General features: G+C 39.2%; 1 protein-coding gene across 4 annotated transcripts; it reads left to right on the top strand.

The window, feature by feature from the left end:
- Window positions 1–368: 368 nt before the first annotated feature.
- Window positions 369–21825, top strand: LOC106482502 (S-adenosylmethionine synthase-like). Of its 4 annotated transcripts, XM_067315939.1 has the most exons (10): window positions 369–511; window positions 891–984; window positions 4321–4398; window positions 7387–7509; window positions 8414–8526; window positions 9164–9307; window positions 11105–11323; window positions 12802–12984; window positions 16354–16487; window positions 19610–21825. In XM_067315939.1, the coding sequence occupies exons 2-10, from the start codon at window positions 912–914 to the stop codon at window positions 19710–19712; spliced, it is 1170 nt and encodes a 389-aa protein (XP_067172040.1). In that variant the 5' UTR covers window positions 369–511; window positions 891–911; the 3' UTR covers window positions 19713–21825. The 4 variants fall into 4 exon arrangements, with proteins under 4 accessions (XP_067172040.1, XP_067172041.1, XP_013795549.1 ...); XM_067315940.1 differs by lacking the exon at window positions 891–984; XM_013940095.2 differs by lacking the exon at window positions 369–511 and having other exon boundaries at window positions 765–984.
- Window positions 21826–27358: the final 5533 nt, after the last annotated feature.

Genomic DNA, 27358 nt, shown 5'->3' with positions numbered 1-27358 from the left:
TGCTGCACTAATGTGCTCCAGTGTGCTATTGCGTTCTGAGATACGCTAAAATAAAATAGGGCATCCAAAGGGACAGAGCTTACTCACTTCATGTAGGTATCTTGAATCCAACAGTTTGCTAGTGGTCTTTCTTCATCTAAGGCAAATAGGAGATGAAAAGGGGTCTGTAAGAGTCCTTTAGAGAAAGTCTAACTAGGGACAAGTTTAATAACTCATGAGCAAGGGCCTGGTTTTCAGCTTGAGGATTCAGGTAATTTATAGTGAACCCACTGTCTTTATCAGTTGCTCTACAGAACAGGCTGTTGGTTGCGATATAGCTGTTTTCAGTTGTCCAGTGGCATAAATAGTATTAGGGAAGAGGAGCACAGCTTACAACCTGGGCAATTACTGATACAAACATCTGTTCTCACATAAAAAAGGGACAAATTTCTGTACAATTCACTACTGCAACTAAGTACAATTTATGGAAATTATGCCTGGGAGAAAATGTCACTTGCCCTTCCACATTCAGGTAAAATCTATGAGTTTTGTTACTGTCTTGAAGTGCATTTTACTTTAGCACTTAGAGATATGAGTAAGAACGGAGGCTTGGGGAAGTAGGCAAAAGTACTCACCTCTGGTTTAGTTGTGTTCATGCTCAACTTAATGATAACACTTGTGCAGTGTTTAGCAGGAGCAAGGTTAACCAAGCACAAAAGGCTTATGAAAGGAGTTTCTGTGGCAGTGTGTTGTAAAACCCACAAATATCAGTCTTAATCTACTGACCTTCTGAGGAACAAACACGCAGAAGCCATTACATCAGCTATCTGCATAAATACGTTAACCTTTCCACCTCACTTTCTGCGTGCTTTTTCCGTAATCCAGTTGCTTTGGGTTGTTCTCACTTGCAGACTCGCTAAAAATACTAAAACATGTCAAGTCATACCTCAAAAAAAGAAAAACGATTTCTTTTCACCTCAGAATCCGTTGCTGAAGGTCATTCTGGTAAGCAAAAATCCTAATTGAATCTTTCCTTTTATTAAGTACTTGTAGTGAAGAATGCTGTATGACGAAAGTTAAGTCATTTCTACCTTAATGGAGAAAAGGAAGGACCAATCAATTATTTTGGTTAGACTTCAAATTAGTTTCTTTGTGTACTTCAAAAGAATTTGTTTTATTTGTTTAGTATGCAATATAGTCAGGGATTATATTTAAATTTTAAACTTTTGTTCAAGAGGAGAAGCATGGGGAAGTCTTGTACAGGTAGATTCGGAGCTGCTGCATATACATTGATTTCCTTTGCAATTCTGTAATGAAAAGAAATAACTTTATGACCATGTCTAGATGATCATTAATTCTGTACTTCTGAAATGTTTGGAATATTAAGCATTAATTTTCATCACAGCTGCATTCCAGATAATCTGTAATATTAAATATGCCTCTTTTGCCATGGTGCTGTCCTTAATACAAGTTCATGTATGCTTCAGCCTGTACAAAATCAGTCTACTTTCTAGGTCTGGGACTGAAGGACAGTGCCTCAGCTCTATGTGCTGCTCACTGAATGCAGCTATTTTTCACACAGACTTTTTTAGACAAATACTTATCTATAAGCTTTGTTAACTGATGGACTGGAGGAAGTTTGGACCTCCAGAAGGAATCCTATGGCTGAAATTTGCTATAAAGGTAGCAACAGGTCCTATTATTACAACCTTTAAATGACATATATTTTAATGTTAAGACTAAAAATAACATTAACTGTCTGCTTTTCTGCAATAGAATGAAAGAAAAAAGCCTAATAGTGGGAAAATCGGGGTGATGTCACACACTGAAGGTTTGCAGCTGCCTTTTTTTCTGTGTATCTGTTTTCTCAGTGTACCTATTCATTAGGTGAAACTGGCATAGTTTGAGACCAGTTACATTGCTATCACATTTGTCTGCCCAGCCCCTAGAGAACAGTGCAAGAGCTGCAAAATGACTGCAGTGTGTAGCATTGCATCTTGAACTGCCACCACCGCTTGTTTGCTTTATATCACTGTGCTGTATGCTGCAACGGGGCAAATAGCTGAAAGCAACAAACCCTTTTAATAATAATAAAATTAAATAATAATAAAAACAGTTTTTCCAGGTGATGCTGTCCCTGCTTGAGCATCGGTCCCCTTGGTTTGAAACCGTTTCTTGACCTGCAGAGGTCAGTTTGCCTCAGGGTTGTTGACAGGCTTGCCAGCTAACAAATCTGGCAACATGGCATTACTAATTTTACACCAGACTGTACAAATGATTCCTGGGTCTGAATTTAGACCACAGTTTGTGTATTTGGAGCTTTTGTCTTCAGACTGTGGTCAGTTTTTATCAGTGAAGTTGACCGGGTACAATATAACTTACCTAACTGACCAGGATTCTGATCCTACAAATAAATATACTAGCAAGAAATTTCAGTAGGATAATGCTAGAACTGGGGATCAGTACAGCACCACAAATAGCTGAAGACAAGCTTTACAACTGTCAAAGCTTTTTGTTTTTTTCAAGTTTTCAAATTGTTGGGCTTGCTTGCAAATGCTTTTGAAATGCTTGGTTGAATGTTTACCTTAGGGTTGATTGGGGAAAACACTGTCAATCAAAATATAAAGGTACTGAAATTTCTGTTTGAATTGTAAAAAAAAAAAAAAAAAAAAAAAAAGCAGATTGTCAAGACTGTGCCAGTGAACAAGAGACCTGTGCACCGCTACAAGCAAATCTAATGCTGACATTGAGATCATTGTGGCCTGTGTGTACAGAAGTGGCACATACTTCTTTGGCACTTATGCTTTGCTTTTAGTCTGTTTTCTAGTTTGTATTTAAGTGGAATAGGATTGATGGCCCAAAAGCTCACCTGTTAAAAACTACATGTTAGCATGTTTCATATTTGCTTGCTTTTAGAGTATATTGGAAGATACCATTCTGCAGCTCTCATGTTAAATTCACTTTGAACCTTAAACTTTGGTTGTATTAGGACATTTTGGGGTACAAAATAGCTCTAATCATAGTTTATAATTTCATTCTGATGTCTGTTTGCTTCCAAAGCAGATTGCTTTAAAAGTAAATAAGTAATGAAGAAACATGACTGAAAGTTCAAATGAAATTAACTTCCTCTTTGGGGCAATCTAGTCTGCTTACAAATGTAACAGTACTCACACCTGCAAGAGAAGTGATATTAGACTAGAGATTACATATATTATTATACAGAGTTTTGCAAACACTGCAGGCGTATGACTCATTGCTACAGACAATATTTTGGATCCAGCTGTGTAGTTCTGTGACTGAATCTACTTTGGATATATATATTTTTTTGTAATGAAGTGGATGCCTGAAATTAATGCCTGTTTCCCATTTGGGGTGTGCAGATCCAATCATCAAAGCTGTACTTCTGAAGAAATACTATGAATTGCTTTTACCTGGTTCATTTATCCTGTTGAGACAGAGAACCTCAATTTGTCCCAAGATATAGATCATTAACTTTAAACAAACCAAATGCGCTTCTGAAAAGAAAGTAATGGCATTCTCAGGTCTTATTTGGACAATAAGTAATTAGCTGCTAAAGACAGAGTATGTAAAAACTTTTTTCTCTAATGCTTTTGTCCTTAAAAATGCTTTTTGTCCTTTTGTTCTGTTTTGTCAGAAATCTTACTGTGAAAACTTGTGAATGGCCAGTGCTTGTTGTCCCTGAGAATATTTGCAAGTTCTTCTCTAAATGCAAATGAGCTGAATAGTTGTGGGTAATTGTAAGAGTGGATTCAATCAAAAGCACATGTTTTCAGGAAGAGGAATGCCTCTTGTGATCCAGAAAAGCTGATACATGAGATCTCAGAGGTCCCTACAGAAGGTAGTGAAGGGATCAAAAGTGCTGTAAGTGCAGATCTCTGGAAGTTATAAAGTGCAGATAAAATTGGATACTTTGCACACAAAGTGCAATACAAATTTTAAAACAAAGAGGGGAAGAAGAGAAACCCCCTACAGAAGGGGCTTAGCTATCATGTAATTAAATTCTTCTTCAGAAAGTCTTTTCTCTTTTATTGAAATGAACATTTCAGGATGCTTTCACGGGCCTTCTTCATTTTTCCCTCACCTGGTAAGCTGCTGGCGCTTGCAGAGGACAGTGATAAATCAGTTGGGTTTGACTTGAGGGAAGTGAAAACATACATACATACTTAAAGCATACATTTCAGGATTTAAGTTGTTAAAATTGCATCTTGGCAGTTTTTTTGGCAGAGGTCTGCTGCCCACTAGAAAGGAAGTTTAACCAAGAAGTTATTTTTCTCTTCTCACAAGAAGAAATGTTATGTCTTTCTTATTTTTGTCCTCTAGATAAAATGTGTGATCAGATAAGCGATGCTGTTCTGGATGCTCATCTCACTGTTGATCCGAATGCCAAAGTTGCCTGTGGTAAGTACAATGCAGTTAGAAAAACAGATTAACAAAGTGCAAGAAACTAATCTATGCTGACTTAACATCCTCTGATCCAATATTCTTGTAGTAGGTGGTTGGCAGTTGAGAATTTCACAGACAAGAGGCCAACTCTGGCATCCTGACTTTGAGCTGAAGGAAAGGCAGAAAAAAAGCTGCAAAAAACAATCAGGAAAAGGAAATAGAGAGTATTCCATACAAATTAAAAATGACCAAATATATGGTTGAAAGGGCTAGAGATAATGAGGAATGCAAGAAAATTGGGGAAGAGGAGAATTGAGGAAAGATATATGTCAAGGCATATTTCTTGATATAGTAATTAAAATGTGTTAAATGTGTTGAAATCCAGAAGTATTAAATGCATATTTATCCTGCCTTTACAGAAGTGGGGTGATGCCCTTGGTTCACAGTAAAATGAAGTGCACAATTCATTTGAGTGTGACTCTCGCTGCACTGGTTTGCCTTTTTCTTGGGACTTTCTCTTAGAACTATACTGTATATGGACATTGGTGCTATGCAACATCACCTCCTCCAGAAGCTAAGAACAAGTCATCAGAGTAGAGTGCAGCTGCCAGTGGGGAATGAACACTGGGAATGGGGATAAGAATATTTCTAAAGAATGGCAATGTTTCTAAAGAGCCCTCTGAATGCAACATCATCTCTTTCTTAGAACAAACCGTGGAGGCAGTTACAGAGCAGAGGACTAGCTGCATCCCAGGAACACAGTGACCTAATATGACACTTGGTCTGAAAAAAATCTCGAGTGATCCTTGGAAGCGTAGATGTGAGCAGTGAGGAGAAGTGGAGAGAGAGTTTACCATCTGTATTTGACTTAATGAAGCATATATTTGGGTATTGCATGATGCTTCAAAACTGCCAAAAGCTGAAGAGCGTAACAGAAAAAGCTACAAAAATGATGAGGATGGAAAAACATGTTTTGAGAGATGTGAGAAATATGATCAGTTTATCTTACCAAATGGAATACTGTGGTGTGACATGATTATGTATGTAAATCCCTGATTTTTGTAACCAGTTGGGAAAAAAAACATCAAAACTGCTGACTGGAGTCAGAAAACTTGAATTAGCATTAAAGCACAATTCTTCCTGGTTGCCTAGACACACAGTTTACTTAAAAAGTAGTGGGTTGGAGAGTGGAAAGTAGTTAGTTCACTCAGTACAGGGTTTACTGGGTGAAACTTAGTGTCTCATATTTTATAGAACTTCTGCCTTGTTGTGCAAACCTCAAAGTTTCTGAAAAAAATTTCAAAGCATTATATAAGTACTAAGTCACTGTAACACATTATTTTACAAAACTATGAAATGCAGTTTACAGAGATGTTGGAGCTAGGTTCTATCTATCAGTAGAGACAGGTATTGATAAATATCTCCGAATTTTATTTGCTGCTTTGTGTTTTAATATTTTGCAGATGATGTTCTGAACTACTTCACTAGCACTGCTTCATTCCAGCAGGACAGAGCTGGGCTGTCCGTGCACTGCCAACATACTAGCAGCAGTAAAGTCAAGCAATAGAATACTAGGTGCAAATGGTATAAGGCAGAAGGCAGAATAATTATTCTAATTCTTCTGTGATTAAGCGAAACCAAATGCTCTCTTGAAAAAAAAAGAAGTCCTTCCCAGTGTGTCCAGTAAATCAGAGTCAAGAGAGAATATTAACTAACCATACACCATTAGAGTATGAAAAAGAAGGTGGAAGTTTTTACTTAGTACTGGAGTTCAAAATATTCTTTGGGGAGACTTAAACCTGTAAGAAATCAATCCTTCTAAGAACCAAAAATCTTATATGGTGACTTTCCCTTAGGTGGAACTGATGGGGGTGTTGCCTGTAGTATTTAAACTTGAAACAAATAAAATTACATAAGCAAGATGGTAACTGGATGACAAAAGTGATGGATGAAATTCAGTGTAGATTAATGTAAAGGAACAGGGAGCAATCTTAACCCAACATATAAGGAGAGATGTTTGGAGATGATGCAGCCATTCACAAGTGAGGGTTTGGGGTTGTAATAGACTTGCATTTCTGTGAAAATGGTCAGTGGTCAGTAGCAGTCAAAAACCATGTGGAGTGTTAGGTGTTGCTGGGAAGGGAATGGAGAGCAAAACTGAGAACATCATTAAGGCACTGTGTAAATCCATGGTTGCCTCTGTCTTGAATACTGTGCACAGTCTGTTCCCCTCTCCCCATACCAAAAAAGGCTATAGTAAAATTGTAAAAAGTACTGGAAGGAATAACAAATGTGATTATTGTCATAGAATGGCTTCCAGTGAATAGCATAGGCTTCTTCAGTCTGTAAAAGAGAGGAATTAATTAGATAAGAAATAGAGCTGTACAGTTCCAAGTTATATGGATGTGGTGACCGGAGAGTGATTGTTTGCTATCAGTTTCAACACAAAACAGAGAAGGCATGATATGAAATTTGGGGACTGGATGGACACTTGAAACAAATAGTATGTAATGATTCTGCACAAAATTTGTAATGAAATTGCAGAGCTTCTTGCTGCAGGATGCTGTAAATGCTGAAAGTTTTCATGGTTGCCAAGGGCAACTGGACAAATTAATGTAACAATCTATCAATGACTATTAATGCCAGCTGTTAATAAATGATTCTGCTTCAGGTTCAGGAAGTCCCTGAACTGAAATTGCTGAAGACTGGGACAGTGTTTGGAGAAATAGTGCTATATGCATGACCTGTTCTTATGGTTCACTGTAGACATTTGCTGCTGACCACTGTTGAGATAGGATAATTGAGTTAGATGGGCTCTCTGACGCAGCAGTTTTGATGTTTGTATCGGTAGAGAGAAGACTGATTGCATACAGAGCTATATGCATACTAAGGCATTACACTGAGTTCCCCTATGAGTAATCAGTTGTTTATAGAACCATCCTCAGAATCTGATTAACTGTGAATAGTAGCAATAGAATTCTGATATTTAATCTTCCTTTTCAGAGTGTGTAGCAAAAACTGGAATGGTTTTGCTTTGTGGAGAGATTACTTCCCAAGCTATAGTGGATTACCAGCAAATTGTAAGAGAGACCCTTAAGAGGATAGGGTATGATGACTCTTCCAAAGGTGAGTGAGATCCTTCATATGTTCATTGTTGGGTCTGTTGTACATGTGGTCATAGTCATGTTTTTAACAGTATTCTGGAAAATAAAAGCAAATGTGGATCCAGGCCTAGGAAAAAACTGCACATATATTGATACATATTTTCAGTGCCACAGCTGGTACCAAAGGAGCTATTTTAGGGTGACATATTCGTAAGAGTATCAGGTGCCTCTTGCTCCTCTGATGCAGAAGGACTGGTGTATGCACAAATGACTGGAGATGTTGGGGGCACCTGAAGGTTCATACTGTGAAAGCTTTAACACTGATGTTCCTTGTTCTTGGACTGTCTCCTCTGAGACTTAAAGTTCATGGCCAAGGGAACTCTTTCTGTATTCTTGACATATTTCCCACAGTAGCTTCCTTTTAGCATTGAACCCTCTTCATGATTGTTCTCCCTTTTCATGACTATCTTCCCTTTTCTTTCACGACATATATGGCTCTTCTCCAATACTATCTAATTTTCTATAGAACCTACTACATGGAAAAATGAATAACAATTGCTGGTAACCTTTTACACTCTTACTCTCCAAATTTGAATGCCTAAATGGTTTGAGCCTAGACATTTGTCCATAAGCAATGTAACAACCTTTGGTGGGGCAACCTGCAGGATTACACTGGGCCTCTCAGTTCAGGAGCCCAGGTTTCAGCTAATACCCTGAACTTGCCAATGTCCTGAGACTGTGATAAAAATGTGCTCATGTTATCTGCTTCCACTGGCAATACAAAATGATGTGGCATAAGAAACTTATACTTAAGTCTTGGGAAATATAAAAGCTTTAGCCAAGATGACTGGTCCGTAAAGGCTTCTCTAGCAGTCTGTGAACTCTTTAGCATGCTTGACCTAACTTTCTGATATTCTCCTCACCAGGATTGGACTATAAGACTTGTACAGTTTTAGTAGCTTTAGAACAACAGTGTAAAGAGATCAAGCATGCTGTCTCCCATGGCAAGAGTGACGATGACATTGGAGCAGGGGATCAGGTAACGGGACTTTATTCCAGGCACATAATCAATTTAGCAATTAGATTTGTGGTGAATCAGAACCTTTGCTTAAAAGTCATTGTGCATGTTAAAATTTAAGAATTAGTGGCTAAATACTGCCCACTCTGTTAATCATAAGTGCAAAATTGTACCACGGTCTTCACTAGTTTCTGTGAAAGTGGCTTTGCCTGTATCCAGTGGCCCTCCTGGATAGTGTGCAATTAAGCCTTTTATCTGTAGGTGGCAGTGCTGGGCTTCCAAGTCCCTGGGGTGGCCGGTTTTTGCTTCTCAAGAGTCAAATGCTACGGGTTTTTTTTATTTGTCAGGAGTGAGGAGAGGGCTGAGCAGCCTTTTATGAGCTTTAAGTCTATTAAGCCTTTACAGTGGAGTCTTAACACAGAGTTATTCTTAGGAACAGATCACAGTGTGGCTCTGGTTCTTGTTAGAGGGCATTACCCTGCGGATGCATAAATGTTACTTCAAGCTGGCTATATATCATAATGTATTCAGGCTCCCTGTTACTGCTGTCCTTTTCTAGGCTTGAGTAGTTTTAAAGTAAGTGGCAAAGACAGGTGCAGAAGTGGAAACAGAATATGGAAATGAGTGCCTTCAAATTATACCCTGTTTTTCAATGTAGGGTTTGATGTTTGGCTATGCCACTGATGAAACTGAGGAATGCATGCCCTTAACGGTCCTCCTGGCACACAAACTTGCTGCAAGGATAAAGGCCCTGGAGCGGAATGGAACATGGCGCTGGATTAGACCAGACGGGAAAACACAGGTTCGTAAAGAAGATGCATAAAAAGTAGCTTATAAACTTTAAAGGTGAGAAAGAACAGAAAAGATTTATTCTGTCGGCTACTAAACCAGAATTTGTTTTTGTCAAAAAATGGCGATGTCAGTTTTATATTTTAATGTAGGGTGAGAGTATATCAAGGTGCACTTGTATATAACACGCATGGTTTGCTTAAGCTGTTCTATCAGTGTCTTAACCGTTTTCTTCAGAATAACGCTTGTCTTTTTGCTTCTTTTCCCTGGAGATTAGGATGACTAATAAATTACTGTCAATCAGCTGTGTTTTTTTTTTTTCCTGGAGAAATATTGACATTTCAGAAGCATGGATTGAGACAGTGCTATGGTTTCTCAATTAAAACATGCCTGTTCTTTTGTCAAACCTCATATTTGCTCTATTTGATCTGTGGCCAGAGCCAGTGGCAGTTGTGCTGCAGAACTGAGTGGATAAATCACTGTGCTGTGAGAGCTGCAATTTTGCAGTCTCTGAGTCAGAAAATCCTCCTTCTTCCGAGTTGTGAAATCTGCAGGAAAGGGAGGGAAATCTATACATGTGGCACTTCTGGGAGAGCAGGGTGTTTTATTCTTAATTTCTGTTGCATTAGTGGCAGCGAACTGCATTAATTTCTGTACTGCTGCAGTTGTGGCTGTGCAACATGCGGTGTGTCCCAAGTAGTACCTTTTGTCAGCAGCGTGTAGCACATGTGGAAAGACTGACTTTTGTGTGGTGTAACTATCTGAACATTTCTGAGGGATAGAAAAGTTGACAGGACTTCTTCACCTACAAGAACAACTGTATTAAGGATAGAACAATGCTAGCACATATTTGTGTGTCTATAAATGCCTGTATCTATGCTACAGTTTGTAAAGGAATGTTGCTTCAGACAGATCTCCATTTCTGGCTAGACTTGCCATGCATAGGTCAGGGTTACACTGATGCCTTCCTTACTGTCGAAAGGCAGGAAATGACCTCTGGATTCCATTAATCAGAGCTGAATCCAGCTCAGATCATGCTCAGCCATTCCATTTAATATCAAGAGTAGAGGAACTGTAACCAAGGATTTCATGGTGAGATTTTGTACCTATTATTTTCCTATTTCCCCACTTTGAGGAAGGAGCAGATGTGGCAGAGACACTACTTTCCTGTGAGTTCAGCATCTAGAAGTGAGAGATGCTATGTAGGAGAGAAACAAGAAACACTCCATGTGAGAGGAAAAATTTCAGCTGCAGCTTGAGTAGGCACCAAAGACAGCTGGTTGCACCACATAAATCTGTAAGACATGGAGTAGTTGTGGCATTCACAGAACAACTTGTTTTTAGTCCAGTGTGAAATATTGGTGTGCAGCCCACTATATTCTGTTCTACAGTTACTCATTTTATCCAGGTCCTCCAAAATTTATTTTGGCCTTACTTTGAAGATCCGCTATTTGAAGTTATGTTAATGTGGGCCAGCTGTGAATGATTTTAGCATCTGCCAGATAAAATCTCAGGCTTCTGTAGCTTTCTTACTGTTATTCTTCTTCTCTGTGGCAATACATGTAATATCCTGTCCTTAACTCCATTTGATAGAGGTTCTTTAGTACTTTCTGTATTTTTTTCCTACAGTGCTTTTAAGCATCAGCAACAATCCAGCCTTTCTCATCCTAATTCCCTTCATCTGTTTATTTTTTGCTGCAAAAGAAATGTGAGGTTCATTTTTAACTTTCAGACTGGTGTTCTGCCTGAAGAAGAGTGCTGTGAGGGTGCTCTTGGCCTTGAATAGCCACTGCTCTTTTTCCTTTTCCAGGTCACAATGGAATACAAGGAGTGCAATGGAGCAGTGGAGCCCATCCGAGTGCACACACTTGTGATTTCAGTACATCATGCCCCGGATATATCTCTACAACAAATACGGAAGGAGCTAATGGAGAAAGTTGTTAAAGTAGTCATTCCAGAAAAGTACCTTGATGAGCACACGATTTATCATCTCCTTCCAAGTGAAAAGTTTGTAGAAGGTGGTCCTAAGGTACGGTATTTCAAAAGGGGACAGCCTAAACACACTTGGATTCTACTTTGCCACATGCATCTAAATATTCTCTTGCACAAAAGTGCAATGACCTTTTAACTAAGATACACATTTAACTAAGATAATTTCCAAGTTTTTAAAGACGTTTCAATCACTTTTACTTGAGTTTCCCATTGGGCAGCTGGTATCTCAACTGAAGCTGTATCAGCTTGGACAACCAGCTGTAGAAATTCTTGGATCCTAGAAAGTATTTTAAATGACCAAAAGTTGACCCGTAAGTTATGTGCTAAAATGCTTGACTTGAAGCATCTCTTTGCTTTCCCAGTAAAGGTAAAAAATAAATAAAGATAGATCTGAGTCTGTACCTTTAAATTATTCAGAAAGCTACAAAACTTTCAGTGAAGACCTTGTATATAAAGCCTTACTGCTCGTTGGAATTTGACATGTGTTCAGCTTTCCAGTTGCCAGCAACCTGCAAGCACTAGGCAAGTAGGTGATTGCTATGGAATGGTAACAAAATTTGTTATACAAAACCCTCTAGTTTTGTATGAAATCAGTGAGGGACTAAAACTACAAGATGTACTTCTGATCACACTAGGATGATGTAGAGATACTACTATTCAAAATAGTGTAGCTGACTGCTTTGGTTGAGGAACAAATATCAGTTTCACTCCCTTGCTACTTAATTGGGGACTTGAAGTTAGTAGATTAATGCAGTTTATGCTCTTTCAGGATGGAGGTTCTTGACACTCTGGAGTTCACTTATCAACTTGTGATCACCAGTTTTGCTAATCTGACAGAAAGGTAGTTTCCTGCCAGCTGAACGAGTTAAATCAGCTCATCAAATTTTAGGATGCAGGCTGAAGTTCATGCAGGAGGGAGAGGGAGGGACCCCATTGCTGGAGGCACAGGCAACTGAGAAGAAGAAAGGAGAAGTACCAAGTAATCCTTGTGGCACAAGTGAACTATTGGGTGAGCTCAGCTATAATGCCTAAGTACTCTTGTGCAAGACAGCACTGAGCCACAGATCTATGAAGTCCCGTGTTCCTCTTTCCTATGCGTATGTAAGTGAAGGCTGTTAATCTCTTAGGTCACAGGTGATTTATTTTTCAGCAAGGCTTTTGTTGCTCTGAACTCTTGGCCTCAGCCAGGTGTTACTGAGTGAAGTCATTGTCCAGTAATTCAGAGATCACGTTTCATGATTGCAGATTTGAAGAGAACACACTTTTTGTAATAATTATAGTTGTTCCCCATTCACATCAGTCTTGAAAAGTTATTGCAGCACTGATGGCTTAGTACATTTCTGAAAAAATTCCAGTCGAGTAGACAACATTCATTAAATTGTCGCACGAGAAGGCAAGCACTGTGAACAATCAATGATATCTGGAAAATCCAAAACAAAGCTCTATCCAATAACATACAATGGGATTGGGTAAGCTGTTGTGTCTCATGAATGTATTCAACTCTTTGTCCTGCAGAGCGACGCTGGATTGACTGGCAGGAAGATCATTGTTGATACCTATGGTGGCTGGGGAGCCCATGGTGGGGGTGCTTTCTCTGGAAAAGATCCTTCCAAAGTTGATCGCTCTGCAGCGTATGCAGCTCGCTGGGTTGCAAAATCTCTGGTGAAAGCTGGTCTCTGTAAAAGAGTATTAATCCAGGTAAGAACAACAGGGAAAGTAATCCATCCCTTCACCAGGATCTTGTTAACTTCATCCTTGCTTTTACTTCCAGCAGCTCCAGTGATCCCCTGCACCTCATACAATCTGCATACACACACATTCACTGCACTCCGACCCAGGCTGTACCAGCACATTACAGACACTTAGGTTAGCAGTGACACAGTTTGTGTAGCCTGCTGTATTGTGTGACCATATTAGTTGTAACTTAAACCATTTCAAGTTATTTTTGAAATTACTGTTAAGTTACTGTGGGTTCCCTAATATACTACTACAGTGTGAGGTGTAACTGAAAAATTTCAATTGTATAAGACCTTTTCTTGCAGATTAAAACAAGAGCAAATTTCCTGAGTTTTAGATGCTCAGAATAAATGCAGTTCCTTCTTTATGCATGAATACTTGGGACTACTAAGTGAAAGAAATGGAAAGAGGTGTTTTATTGGCGCTTAGACAGTTTCACCATTAAATATGAACGCAAAGCGAATGCAGAACAACTAAGGTGCATCTAGGCAGTTTGCAGTGCTAGTTTATGCACATACTTATTCCGAGTGGCTGCTGGGTGATAGCTCTAACTCAGCACAACAAACTACTACAGTAAAAAGAAGCTGTAGCTTATGTTTTGCTGCAGGGTTGTGTTCAGCGCCCTTTACTTTCCCATGGACCAGAGACTCAGTAAATGTGGTTATGATCAATGACATAGTACCCAGACATCCCAATTAGGAACAAGGCCTCTTACTTTAGGCATTGTGCAGATGTTTGATACCTTGTCAAACTTAAAGTCTGGAGTAAGACAAGGAAGGGGAGTTTGGGAAGAGGCATGGAACAAACAGTGATGGTTAGCAAATGGCTGGTAACTTTGTTTTCTGAGGGGACAGAAGACAAACTTGAGACCTCTTGGTACGCACATTCTGAATGGGATTTTTGAACACACACATCATTGGCTTAATTCTTGGGATAGGTGGGAATGTAGTTATTCCAGTACTTTTCAGAGACTGTCCTTAAATTTATCTGAGCCTAGTTCTAGACACAGCAAGACTAGTTTTGTTAACAACAAACTGTGGAGATATCACAGCAATAGAGATAAGAAGCAAGAAAGGAACAGGGAGAGGATAAGAGCAGAAAAGAAGAGGTTGTGTGAAGTGGTGGCAGACTGGATCAAAGATTAACAAAAAGAAAATACATCAAGTTTGTCCTGCACAGAATTGCCCTGCGAGTCTGTCTCCAGCCCAGTAGTGGCTGGGTGCTGTAGTAAGACATTCCCAGCCTCTACTGAGGCTAACAACTGAGCTGGCTTTGCTATGGTTATTGTTTCCATGCTAACCAGCTTTTACTACTGAAAGGGCAAAATGGATAATGCAGGGAAGTATAGACTGATTAGCTGTATGTATCACAAATACCATGCACGTTTTATTTAGTATGATAAAGAATTATCAGCTTCTTGGTTAATGAAAGACATAACATGATATCAAAATTAGCTAGTGGAGATGATTAGGACAGTTTCTAGCGAATCAATACTTTATTACTAAGAAGTATATAAATAGAACTGAGCCATTTGGACTATTACTTCTTGATATATGTAGAGAGAAGAGACAATGAGGAAGATGAGTGACAGACACAGAATGGTTTGCATTGCTTAGTCACATTCCAACAAAATGCATGTTCATCCAAATATATCGTAATGGAAGAAAAGGAAGTGTGTGTTAGCGTATACAGCAGGAGGACTATATTTTGGAAAGGGATTGAATGATCAAGGCAAATACATTTCAGGAGAATCTGTCAGTGCTGGGCTGTGGTGTAAAGAAGCTAATGTAATTCTTGGATGTAAGAAAGGCTATAAAGCTGAATATAGTGAAATTGCAGGTAACACTTCTCAGGTTACTTTGATAACTACTTTATCAAAAGTAGTTTTGATAATTGCATTTTGAAAAGTACATGGAAATGCTGGGGGAAACTCCAGGGACTGTATGGAAATAACTCAGACTCTGGGAAAACAAGTCTTCCACAGGACATCTTAAGGAGATTGATATATTTGAAAGGGAAGGATATCTTGATTGCTATATATAGACATTTATATGTTGAGGGCTGTCAGTGAAGAGCTTTGTGGTTTTGCAGGGAAAGATGTAAAAAAGCTGGTGGCTGGAAGTTGACACTAATAGGCTTTGTCTTATTTAAAAGTTAAATTAATCTGTCAGGGTGACCAAATTGGAAGTGATGGATTTCCTACCACTTGGAGTCTAGGGCACGACTGGCTGTTTCAAAGGATTTTATCCAACTCTGGGAGAAGTTCCTGCACAGGCAGAGGCAGAGCCCTGCCCCAGCTGGGGGTGCCAGCGCAGGCTGGGCCTGGTGGGCTGGGGAGCAGATCGGGGTGCCAGTGGGCAGTGATGGGGACGCGCGTCGGCTGGGGCCAGCGACCCTGGAGCTGGCTGTGGTCAGGGCTGCCATAGCGAGACAGGGCGCAGCTGAGGGGAGGAAGGGGTCCTTCCTCTATCATTGGCACTGTAAGCCCAATCGTACCTGGGGTCGTGTGTCCAGTTTGGGCTCCCCAGGCAGGACAAGACAGATGCTGATCCTGTGGAGCGAGTCCAGTGGAGACCACCAGTATGGTGGGGGGCTGGAGCACAGCACGTCCAAGGAGGGACAGAGAGAAGGGCCTCTGTTCAGCCTGGGGACAAGAAGGCAAGGGGAGGGGAATCTGACTGCTGTCCCCAACTGTTTGATGGGTGGTTTTAGAGAAAACAGAGACAGACTTCTCTTAGAGGTGCACAATGAAAGGACAAGAGGAAATGGACACAAGTTGTAGCAGTTTTTCACCATGAGGGTAGACAAACACTGAAGCAGGGTTGCCTGATACTGTGTTTCTTCCTGCCCTCATCTGAAGTACTAGAGATGAACCAAATAATGGTGCTCTGGAAAGGGGGCGTGAATGCTTTAGGAAGATGTAAACATTTTTCTCATCTTGTCCTATATAATTTTTTCTCTGCCTCAGTGAGAACTGGAAATACTTGTAGATCTCAGACCTTCCTGTTTCAGGAGCATGGAGTACTTGTATCTAGCTGAGCTGAATGATGCAGCATGGCAGTGTCTGAAGATGACTGGAAAGCACCTCTTTTGCTTTTAAGTCATGTCATTTAGGTCAAATATTTGTCCAAGCTGATCAGTCTCTGAAGAAAACTGATAATTTTCTAAAATAAAAGAGAAATAGTAAAAACACACCTCCTAGCTTTCTTTATACAGAAAAAATGCATGTGAAATCTTCCCCTGATAAGCAATATACATGTCTCTTTTTGCTTAGGCAAAATGTAGCAAAATGTTTTAACTGCTTTTGGGTTTTATGCATATGCCCTACAGCTATCATATGCTATTGGTCTGAGTCATCCTCTTGCAATCTCGGTGTTTCATTATGGCACATCGGACAGATCAGAGGAAGAACTGCTCGAGATCATACAGAAAAACTTTGATCTACGCCTTGGAGCTATCATAAGGTTTGTGTGCCATTAGTATTTACTGAAGGGAATGATTTGTATTTGTAGTGGTCTCTTAAACAGTCTAATATTAAAGCTTCTGGCTCCTAACCTGGCTGAAGACACCTTCATCCTATGTCTGTTATTGCTGTTATATCTACTCTTGCCATGCACCCAGTAAAAGATACGAAATCTAAATTACATCATGTAACAACTCCCAGTAACCATGATGGTGTGCTGCTTGTTGCAGCTCATTAGCCATGTTGTATTGTGCTTGATAAAGTATAATTAAAATTTAACATTGACTGTAGTTAGGCTTTCCAAACAGCCTGTTAACACGGTGTGTAAGGCTCCCCATTCCTGCCTTATCTGGAGAGTATTCAGAACATTGTTCTTACCAAGAAGTACTCTGTGAGTATGGTCTCCCTGCCTCTGTTTTTTAAGTGGAAACAGCATATGAGACAGCTGCCACAAGATGGGAAGATAGTGGTGCCCTCACTTCACAAGCAGCCCCACTAAAATCAGTAGGACGTTGGGGTTCAGTAATTTGGTACTTACTGTGGTACAGACACTGAGTGTTGACCTACCACAGTAGTGACAGGCTGGTGTTTGCTGTTGCTTTTCTGGAGATATTGGCCATTTGCCCCAAATAGAAAAGAATACTTCTAAGTAACTAGCTTCTTCATGAGGTGAAAATGTAACCCAAGTTCTGAATCAAAAAAAGCTGAACAATAAGAGCCCTAGTTTCCCTAGTTGCCATGCAGTCTTGTGTAGCCCATTTAAAGTCAAGTAAACTTAATTTCAAAGGAATCCACATTTCTTAAATGCTCTCCAAGGCTTTGGAAGCAATTGAAATATTGTATGTGTTTATAAAAACAAAACAAAACAAAAATCCCACCATGAGATGAGCTGTCCTCAAGCGAAAGTTCAGTTGTGATTAGAAATATATGAGTCACTGAGGCTGTCATGCAGTCAATAAGGACAGGAAAACACAAAGCTACTTAAGCTGTCTCCTGCAGCCAACCCAGCTATATTCCTTCACTATTTCTGGAGCTGAGTAAGCAGGTGTTTTAGATGGACATAATCCTTGCATTTACAGAAGCAAGGATTATCCTTTTCTGAGAGACAAGAATTTCTTGACTGTTTTTCACCAAACTTGACAGGCTGTGCTTCTTGCAACTTTCATGACATGTACAACTAATGGAGAGAAACACTGTTTTCTCCATTAAGGAAGCAGCCACACTGAATTCACCCTTATTAAACTCCATAAAATTGACAAGAGAACTCAAGCCTGAGATAGGTATCAAGAAGAGATTAACTCCTGCACATAGGAACCAGTTTGTCACTTTGTGCTACGCTGGTTTTAAAACTCTTTTGTTCTAAAATGCTGGCATATATGTTAGCTATCTCATTATTTCAAGAAACTGCTTTTAGTAATTCACCTCTCTTTTAAATCCAAAGCTATTAATATCAATCCAATCTACATATTCCACAGGAATCTTGAAAATATTTGTCAACATGTTACAGAATAGGAGATGTCTTTTGTTCCTTAAAAAGGACAGCCATTTCTGACAATCAATAACAGTTTGCTAGTGAGGCCAACCCTTTGCACTTGCTTTTAAGAATGTTTTCTGAACGCATATGCTGAGAGTACAGCTGACATTTCTTTTTATATTCTGAGATAATGCAAGGGGTTATGGTGACTACTGTTGCTAGGTAATGTTTTCCAAGTGTTTTCAGTTTACAAGTATAACCAAAACTCTTCTTTGCCTTTGTAATTATGGCAGTTCACCGCCATCAGTAATTTGTATGATGGCTCCCAGATACTTTCCTTGATTTGGTGTGCTGAAAAAATGCTGCATTTTTCAAGTACATTATCTTAGCCATGGAAGTGCTGAAGGAAGTAAGAAGAGAAAACAGGCAAAAACAGTAGCATTGTTTAGTGAATATTTCCTTGTTAAACTTTACCTCACAGCCTTTAAAACTTCTTTGAATGGTACCAGTTCTAATCAACTAAGCACTAAAATGCTTCATGCTGTCTTAATTGTTCATTTAGTCAGCACTCAGATTTTGATGGCTTTTTTATTAGGGTCAGGTGCAATTGACCTTAGTAGCCATTAGAGCATGTGCTCATGTTACACAAAATATTATTCAAAACAAGACTTAGCTACTATACATCATGAGACGCATAAATGTCCCCTCAAGTGCAAGAATGTGTAATTTCTTCACCATCTGAAAATGGATTATCCTGTGTTTGTTCTTCTTTCCTTACTTTACTATTCCTCAGCCATTTTTCTCTCCATCAGCCTAAGATATTAATCATCTATTTTAAATGTGTTTTCAAAGATAATTCAAAACAGAATAACAAACAGAAGAAAAGCCTCAAAATGTTTCAGGCTTTGCCTGAAATCAAGAGGAACATCTGGTAGACACCTGTGACTAGTCAGTTAGTGTAGCTTCAATCCACTACATTATGCAGACCAGAAGGTAATAATCATGACTTATATCTTCTTTATTTATGTAGTCATAATCAGTGTTAAGCCATATTCTAAACAGTGCTTTTGTGTGTCTACATAAGCAGCTTTAAATCTCCAGTTACTCTGACATCCAACAATTGGTGCTGGTAATCCAGGGAGCAAATGTATATATCCTAGTTCACTTTTAATTATAAATCTGGAGGAATTCATTCTTTGCGTGAAAGTGATATTGGATGATTATCTGTCCTCTAGATAATCATCTCTGGCTGCTTCTTTTGAGATCATCATCATCTTTATGGCATAGCAACATTGCAAATAAAGTGGCAATAACACAGAACACCTTGAGGCTTGCACAGGTGTAGCTGAACTTTATTTTTAATGCTTCTGCATTGTAGTGCTTATAAAGGTTAACTGCATACTTACTTCATCTCTGATAAATTTGAAGAAGAGTAACTATTTCTTGTTACTTTAGATTGAAACCATTAATCCACTACCTTTCCCACTGTAAATGTAGGTGATTCTACAAGGAAAGGGTGTAGTTAACAATACTGTGTTTTTTTGTCTTTCTCTCAGGGATAACACTGGTTATCCCTCTGATATGTTTATATCATAATATACATTGGAGTAGAGCTAAGTAAAACTTACATTCTTTTTCTTTTCATGTAGGGAGCTGGATTTGAAGAGGCCAATCTATCAAAAAACAGCATGTTATGGGCACTTTGGGAGAGAAGAATTTACGTGGGAGAAACCCAAAAAACTTGTGTTTTAGACTTTTCAGAATGTTTTGCGTAATTGATAGGTGCTTAATAATCAGGTTCAACTTTAAACTGTTCAAGAAAAAGACTGTATCTGGCCTTTAAATGACATTCTGTAGCTAATAAATTTACTGAAAATTATTTAATTTCTAACTTTCATAGTGGCCTGACAGTTTAAATGCATATCCTCTAGCTAACATACTCTTCATTTTGTCTTTGTTAAGGGAATGAGCAATTTAGGCCTTTGGCTGCGATCAGATGTTAAATGAACAGCTGGCTGTGGAAGTTGAAGTCATTCCTGTCCTGCCAGGGAAGCCTAGTGCTGTTTAGTCAGATAACTTAGTACTGAAGTGAATAAAGAGCACTCAGCTGAACTGCTGTGCTGTGGGTGAGGTAATGTCCAATAGCTCACTGCTCAAGGAGAGCACTAATAGTGCAAATTCGCATAATTCTTTGAGCAGTGACTTCTGTGACTACACCTTTAGTAATGGTTCTTCTGATCCAAGCAAATTAGTAAAAATACCTATTTCAGAACACTGTCCATTGTAACCCTAATATACATTATCTGTGAGGTAGTGTTATCTGTTTGCTTTTTTTTCACATTAATTTTATAGGCATACCTCTGTGAGAGCTGATGAATTCCTTTCTCATAGTATTTCTACTCAGTTAAAGTCACTCCTTTTCAAACCGAGATTTTCCATGCTGGTCTGCATGAACTGGAACTGGTTGTGTAAAGTTTGAATTAAGTATCATTCAGTCAGTTCTGAATGTAAATGTAAAGACTTTTTGTAAAAAACACTCAGAGGACATTACCTTTCTCTGACTTGTCTGGCTGAAAGCACAAAAAGAGACACAATTCAAAATCACATAGCTTTTCTTTGAAGGGATTAAAAGGCTTGTATAGAGGAAGTAGCAATTCCAGTGAGCAAATTTATCAGCATATTGTAATCTAAGACAGAATGTTGGAATGCTGTAATTGCTCTTACTTAATACCGGGGAATTTTAATAACCAGTTAAGCAATATAGCTCCCCCCTCCTCATCAAAGGGAAAGTATGGGCTTCAGTGGTAAGTCTAATTAAATGCAAGTAGTTTAATATAACATTAGTTTTCAACAAGTTTTTAAAAACTGCTTCCTCGCATGTAAAGACTGATTGATCTACTGCTCCTTTCATGAAGCAGAACCGAAGTGAGGTCATTGTACAGCTGTACCTGTGCATTACCTGGCTTGATACAGTTAACTTGATATACCACAGCAGTGCTGCAGTCAGTCTTCTGGCTTACAAAGGTCTCTTTTTGTTATGTAAGAAAAACAAGTTAGTTCCTGGAATAAAAGCTGCAATTCTCTTGTGGGTTTTTTTTAGTTTTTTTTTTTTTTAATGACAGTTTTCCCTTTGTATCAGAGGTTAGCTTAGACCCTCTCTTTGCCTGAAATCCAGTGTAGTCTGAATATGGCCATGTAGTTGTAAAACATGTAGTTTAATCTTTATTAAAATATGTCCAAATTAATGTTGTCTATGAAATAGTAACGTAGTTTGCTAAAAAATCTGAAAAAGTCAGAAAAACTTATTGCCACTCCTAGTAGTATGGAAGTAAAATGTTTAAATGATGAGAGACTGCAAAGATTGCTATATAGTAAATAGGCTGTAATGATCTTTTGAAAGAGTTTTCCATAAATGGACCTCTAGCCTCAATTTAAGTCTGTCATGAAACTTCACCCTCCCAAAGTTGAACAGTATTTTTGGTAGGAAGCTGTGGTTGTCTGTTTGTCAGGGGAAAAGCCCATTTTGATAAAGTTTTTCGTTAAATTTGAAGAGGGAATGAATTATTCTATAGAGATGTCTCTTAAACACTGCTAACTGTAAAAAAAACTTGCTAACTTTTAGACAGCTGGAGTCTAGAAGAGGCAAATTGACAATGGGATGTTTGGACAATAAGAATGCATCTCACCATCATTTGATTCATCCTACTCTCTGGCTACCTATAAAAGTGTTGAGATCAAAGTTACAGACCTTTTCTTCAAGGACTTGGATAGTTTTTTAAGGAATTTTTGTCAAGTACCTAACGTTTTGTAGAGACAGATCAACTATTTGGATTCTCTGCTGCCATTAAATGCTGTCATAATTCCATTAACTTGTGCAGGAGTCGTACTTTCTGGTCTGAGAGATGAACAGATGCTCTGGAATGACACTGTCCTCCTCCATTGTCACAGATACTGCCACCCCCTGCTCTAAGGATAAATACATGTGTGCACCTCTCTTCCAAAACAAAAAACACAGCTGTAAACACATTTAAAAAGAAAAGCAAACACTCCCTCTCCCCACCTATCAAAATAAAGATTGTTATTCACAGGCGCTCTCTCCCAGTGAGAAGAGAGAGAAGCAGCCAGAAGCCAAATCTGTTGTTAACCTCATTCAGTGTCCTAGAAGTGACAGTGTATGTGGGGTTGAGGTAACATGAGGACATCTGTATGATAAAAACTAAATCAAACCATGCTCTGAGTAATAGCAAGTTCTTCTAAGTTTTAGAAAATATATTTGATTTGGAGTTCTAGCAACAAAGTTAATTTTCACAGCATTTCTGTGAACACAGGCACTTATTTTATTTATTGGAAAACTGAAGAGTAGTGATTAGAATATCTGTCAACTTTGATGCAGCTGGGCCCAGATACATGAAGACATATAAGTGCCTAATTTCTATGTTGACATCGACATACCTTTGTGGATGATGTTCCAACTGTCTATTTTATAGCAATTGTGCTAAGAACACAGCTGCAGCTGGAGTCAAATGGAGCTATATATGCACTCTGTAACTCAGATCTGAGGGTCTCACTAAACATTCAGAAAATGAAAGAGAATCAGGAACAAGTTTGGTCAGTCCCAGTATCACACATGAAGTCAGAGCAGAGTTGGATTTCATAATGAGTAGTTAATTTAGTTATGTTGACTGAGCAACTGTTCTTTCCCTTCTTGTAGTTCTCTTTCTTCACTGCTGACTTTGTAGCTTTTATAACATACTTCAAGTATCTGCATTCAAGTCATGCTCTACTGTTTTTTATAATGCTAGTACAGCAACACTAAGCGTACAGATCTTTCTTTCCCCTTGTTCTCGATTTTGGTATCTTGTTTCAAAGTAGCCAGGAGCACCCGCTATTGAGGAAATCCTCCCCACTCACAGGCTGGAGCAGGTACAATATACCTCCAATCTCCAGAGATTCTCTCTAGTAGGTTTTAACAAGTCTTTTAACAATTAGTGAATTAATTTTATTTACATAGGGCTGATACTTGCCCAATATGAAATTTTCCTCAAAAACAGCAAAAGACATATCCCTGTTTAAAAAAAAAAGGCTACCTTTGCTAAATTTGAAGTGCCTAAGCCAAAGTCAGAGATAAAACAATTGCTCCACAAAATCAGTAGCCATTTCTTCAGAAAACTGGCATATTTCCCACTATCATTCTAGAAATGAATCACATAATCTCAAAAAAAGAGAAAAGGTTCCCAAAGCAGACACAAGCATTGAGACTGCAGTTGCTGTCTAAAGCTTCACTAAATTATAATGTAGCCTACCTACTATATAGGGACCAATCAAAATATTTGTTTCCAAATGTCACAACTTTGCTTTATTAAACTTGGGGATTTAGTATCAAATGAATAGGCTCCTCTTTCAAATACACGGCTACCATATATTATATCTCGTATATATTGCATAATGGCTCATAATTATGTAAGAAAAAAAAATGATTATAATGATACATCACAATAAAAGAACATCATAGCCTACGCACTGTATTTTGGGGCTTCATCCAAAGTGGCAGGCTGTATAGATTCTCAGCTAATAGAAAAAAACCTACATGAATGAAAAATCTTTATTTTAGTGAAAAAACTTCTGTGCATCACACACTATAACATGCACAGCCATTAGTGGCTATCCTAGAAAACAAATTTGTCAAATAGTGAATTAAGATGGGATTTCCAAAAGCTAATGATTCTTGCTGGATTTTGTGAGGCAGAATTAAACAAAAATCTTTCAAAAGGGCACAGCTTCACTCAAACCAAGACAAATCAATTAGAGAAGAAACTGAATGAAGCAAAGTGCCAGCCTGGCTACAGGAGTGCCTTTCATATCACCAAATCTTTTCTTGGAATAAATTCTTTTGTGGCCTCAGAAGAGCTGAAGGGTCTCTGCATTCAGAATGAGGACATTAAGATTAAGAAAGGTCAGAACCTGTTCTGTTTCCTTGGTGTCAAAATTAGCTTTGTGACTCATGCTTTCAGTGTACATCACAAGAACAGCTGCACCAAAAAATACAAACCTTGGAGATGGGTTTAATGTTCCTTCTGAACTGTACTTTCTGAAATATATTTTCAGCTGCACTGAACCTAAACCTTACTCTGCAGACAATATTTTATATGCTATTTTGCTAGCTATATTTCTTTTAAATGGTACACAGAAAAATGCGAAGTGGAGTGCTAATTCATTACTATTTAATTCATTTAATTCCTAATGAGCTGAAAGCATTTACTGGAATGGAAATTAAAATGAGTAATTTTAGTACATGCTGATAAAGAGAATGGATTTTTCATTTAATCCCTCATTTCAGAGCTCTCCACTGCCTTGACCTTAAGAAGCAAAAGAGAATCCCCTCTTTACTACATTCCCCACCCAGGTTTCTGGCCTAAGTACTCTTGGCTGATGCTGGGTGAGGCTATAGAAGGAAGAGGACTGGATGAGAGGTAAAAGGGAAGGCTGGAGTAAAGCTTTTTCACCAGGAACTCTATCCTGCAGCAGTCCAGTGTGTCTATCAGAACAGGGATGCAAATTAGTAATAGATGGCAAAAACCCCTTTTTCTCTGCATTTCATGAGGGATGACTCCAACATAAGAAAGGATAGGCCTTGCTGCCTTTAACAACTCACCAAAAAAAAAAAAAAAAAGAGGGCTCTCACAAGGCATAAATAACAACCAGCATGTTACACTTTTTGGCCAAGCACTGTTAAAAACTGGAGCCCTTTACTGCACTTTTGTCTCAGCAATAAATAAAAGAGCTCAACCCGCTACTGCAGAGCCTTTCAAACAGCAGCCGGCATTTCAAACTGCATCCTACTTACTGGGTCTGTCTGACCTCTCCAGCATAATCCTGAACCTTTAGAAAGACAGGTCAGTAAAATACTACCCTGCTATTCTTTCCAACTTCTGGGCCAGAAAAAATGCATCTATGTCAAAACTCTCCTAGCATACCTGTAGTAAATGTAGTGCTAAACCCATCCTGATTTTTCTGAATGTAACATTCCCGCTTTTTACCCTACATTTTTTCTTATACTTCCTTCATGTGTAACATATAGTTACTGCTCCTGCAATACGTCTTCAGACAAACTCCCACAGTAATCTATGAGTGTCCTAGCTGAGCAATTTCAAGCAACCAGAGGAACTGTATGAATCACTAAGTTGTGCTTCTAGTACCAGATCTCACACTTGGTGAGATGTGTATGCAATTTTTGGACTGAAACTTTGGATCATCTACTCCTTGTGCCAAGGTCCTTTCCCACTAGTCAAATCAACCCTCACTTCTTGCATAAATAGTACAAACCTGAAATTTGTATAAAAATCAGTTTTCACTTACAGAATTTTATTTGCTAAATTTTATACATTAAAATTATATATGTTGATGGGATATCAAGATTCTCAGACCACAGCTTTAAGGATGCTTCAAGCAGACATAAGCCTGTACTGCTGCTAAAAGAAATAGTCAAGCTGTCTTGTAATCCTCAGCTATTTCTTCCAGTCCTTGGGCCCTCTCTTCTTCTGTGCTGATGTAAATGTGAGGCTTAATAGTGACGCAGATGAGGGAACTGGCCTATGTTAAGGCTGGTTGGCAAAAAAAAAGAAGAAAAAAAAGGTCAGTTTAACCTAGGTCAATTAATCTGTTACTGAAGATACAGCAGAGGCTGCATTTAACTGGAGTATGAGTTTCAGTTGCCTCATATTCCATCTATGACATAGTCTTCCTTTTTGAAATGAGAAAAGTTGTTAGAATAAAATTCAACCCCTCAAATACAGCAGGATTGCTTCTGTGGTTCCTTATAGATAACCTTGCTCCTCTGCCAGTGGTCTTGTATGAACGAGCCTATGAAGAACACGCAGGTGAATGACAGGGCAAGGGACACTGAGCCAGGACAGCATGGTATAGCAGTCCTAACTAGCAGTGTTTTGTGGTCCAAAATAATTCCAGCTTTTGCCTGAAAAAAAAAGGAAAGTCAGAAACCAAAAGTGAGAGCAAGAGTAGGATGCTCTTGACATGAATAGGGTCTGCTGTTATCAAACTGGTGAGGGTGTTGTGAACTTTCATAGCAAAAGAGGTTTCTTAGAGCAAAATAGCAATTGGCCTCTGTTGCAGACAGAAGGAAGTTCTCCATCTGGTCTGACTTTAGTAATTTAAAGGATTTTTTCTTTGGTAAGAGATATAAAAACATGGGATCTCAGTACAAATCTATTGTCCTTTAAGACCGCAATTCTTCTCTGGTCAGGCATTACAACACAGTGAAGGAAGCACAAAACACCATGCACCTGCAGTTTATATGCTAGCATGAAGCACAGTGAGTTCTTTGTTTATGGAAGATGATTGAGAAACACTGCTTTAAAATACGTATCTAGTCATCTGTGCAGGAGGAAAAAGGTATGGCCATCTGAAATCTTCTGGAATTTGCAGACCTCTGGGATGATCTCAAAAGTGATGGCTGTAGGCAGAAGGCAGACTGCTACAGCAGCAGAGACACATGGCGTTTTGAAGGAGAACCCTGGCTACCAGTTTGCTGTCTGTAACAAAAGATTTCAAGACACCCTTGTTTTTAGTCACCTGCTGTCCCAGGCCATATATCCTTATGCAGCATAGGGCTTACCAGTTAGTTATCGGCAGCTGTAAACATGCTGAGAAGTTAGCCTTATAGCTAAACCATTAGGCTAACACTCTGCACCAATTATAGCAATTACCAATACTCATGTGCCTGCTATGCTGCCACAAAACAAACATGTAACACCACATTCTCCCTGCCTCCAGGGGCAGGAACAGGGAATGCAGAAAGGGTTGGGGTTGATCTGTCAGGGTTGCAGAAAAAAAGCAAAGGACAGGTACACTTCGATGGCAGATGAACAGTGGAAGAATTGCAGCAATATCATATATAAAAAGTGCATATGCTTTGCAAGTGGAATCTGTATAGGCCTATGTCATTTACATGACAGACGTTAAGTCTGGTGGCTGCTAGGTTGCAAGAGTGTGAGCAAAAAAAAAAAAGAGCTATTGTGTAGTGAATGATGTCACTCCTGAAGTGCATCAAATGTTCCTACTTCCTGTCGCTTTTTAGGTTTGCGGCTCCCACCTACGCGACACTGCCGAGCTGCACCGCCCGTGGCAGTAGGTCCTCTCTCTCTGCCCACATGCTGGCTGAAAGCAACCTGTGTTTTTACCCGTAATCCTGGTGCCGCTTCCTCAACCCCATCCCACTTCCACCGGTCCCACAGCAGCTCTCCTTCCTAAGCCATGCCCACATGAGGCCGCAGAGCCACAGCAGCCCCCGGAGACCCGCATCCAGCCCCTCCGTGACACCCTTCGGGGGGCTGGGCCGTGGGAGGCCCGAGCGAAACAACGCCCCTGGGCTGCGACCCGCG

The sequence above is a fragment of the Apteryx mantelli genome, chromosome Z (assembly GCF_036417845.1).
Source record: "Apteryx mantelli isolate bAptMan1 chromosome Z, bAptMan1.hap1, whole genome shotgun sequence".
Classification (NCBI taxonomy): domain Eukaryota; kingdom Metazoa; phylum Chordata; class Aves; order Apterygiformes; family Apterygidae; genus Apteryx; species Apteryx mantelli.
The sequence above is the reverse complement of the archived record's forward strand: the minus strand, read 5'-3'. Positions and strand labels throughout refer to the sequence as shown.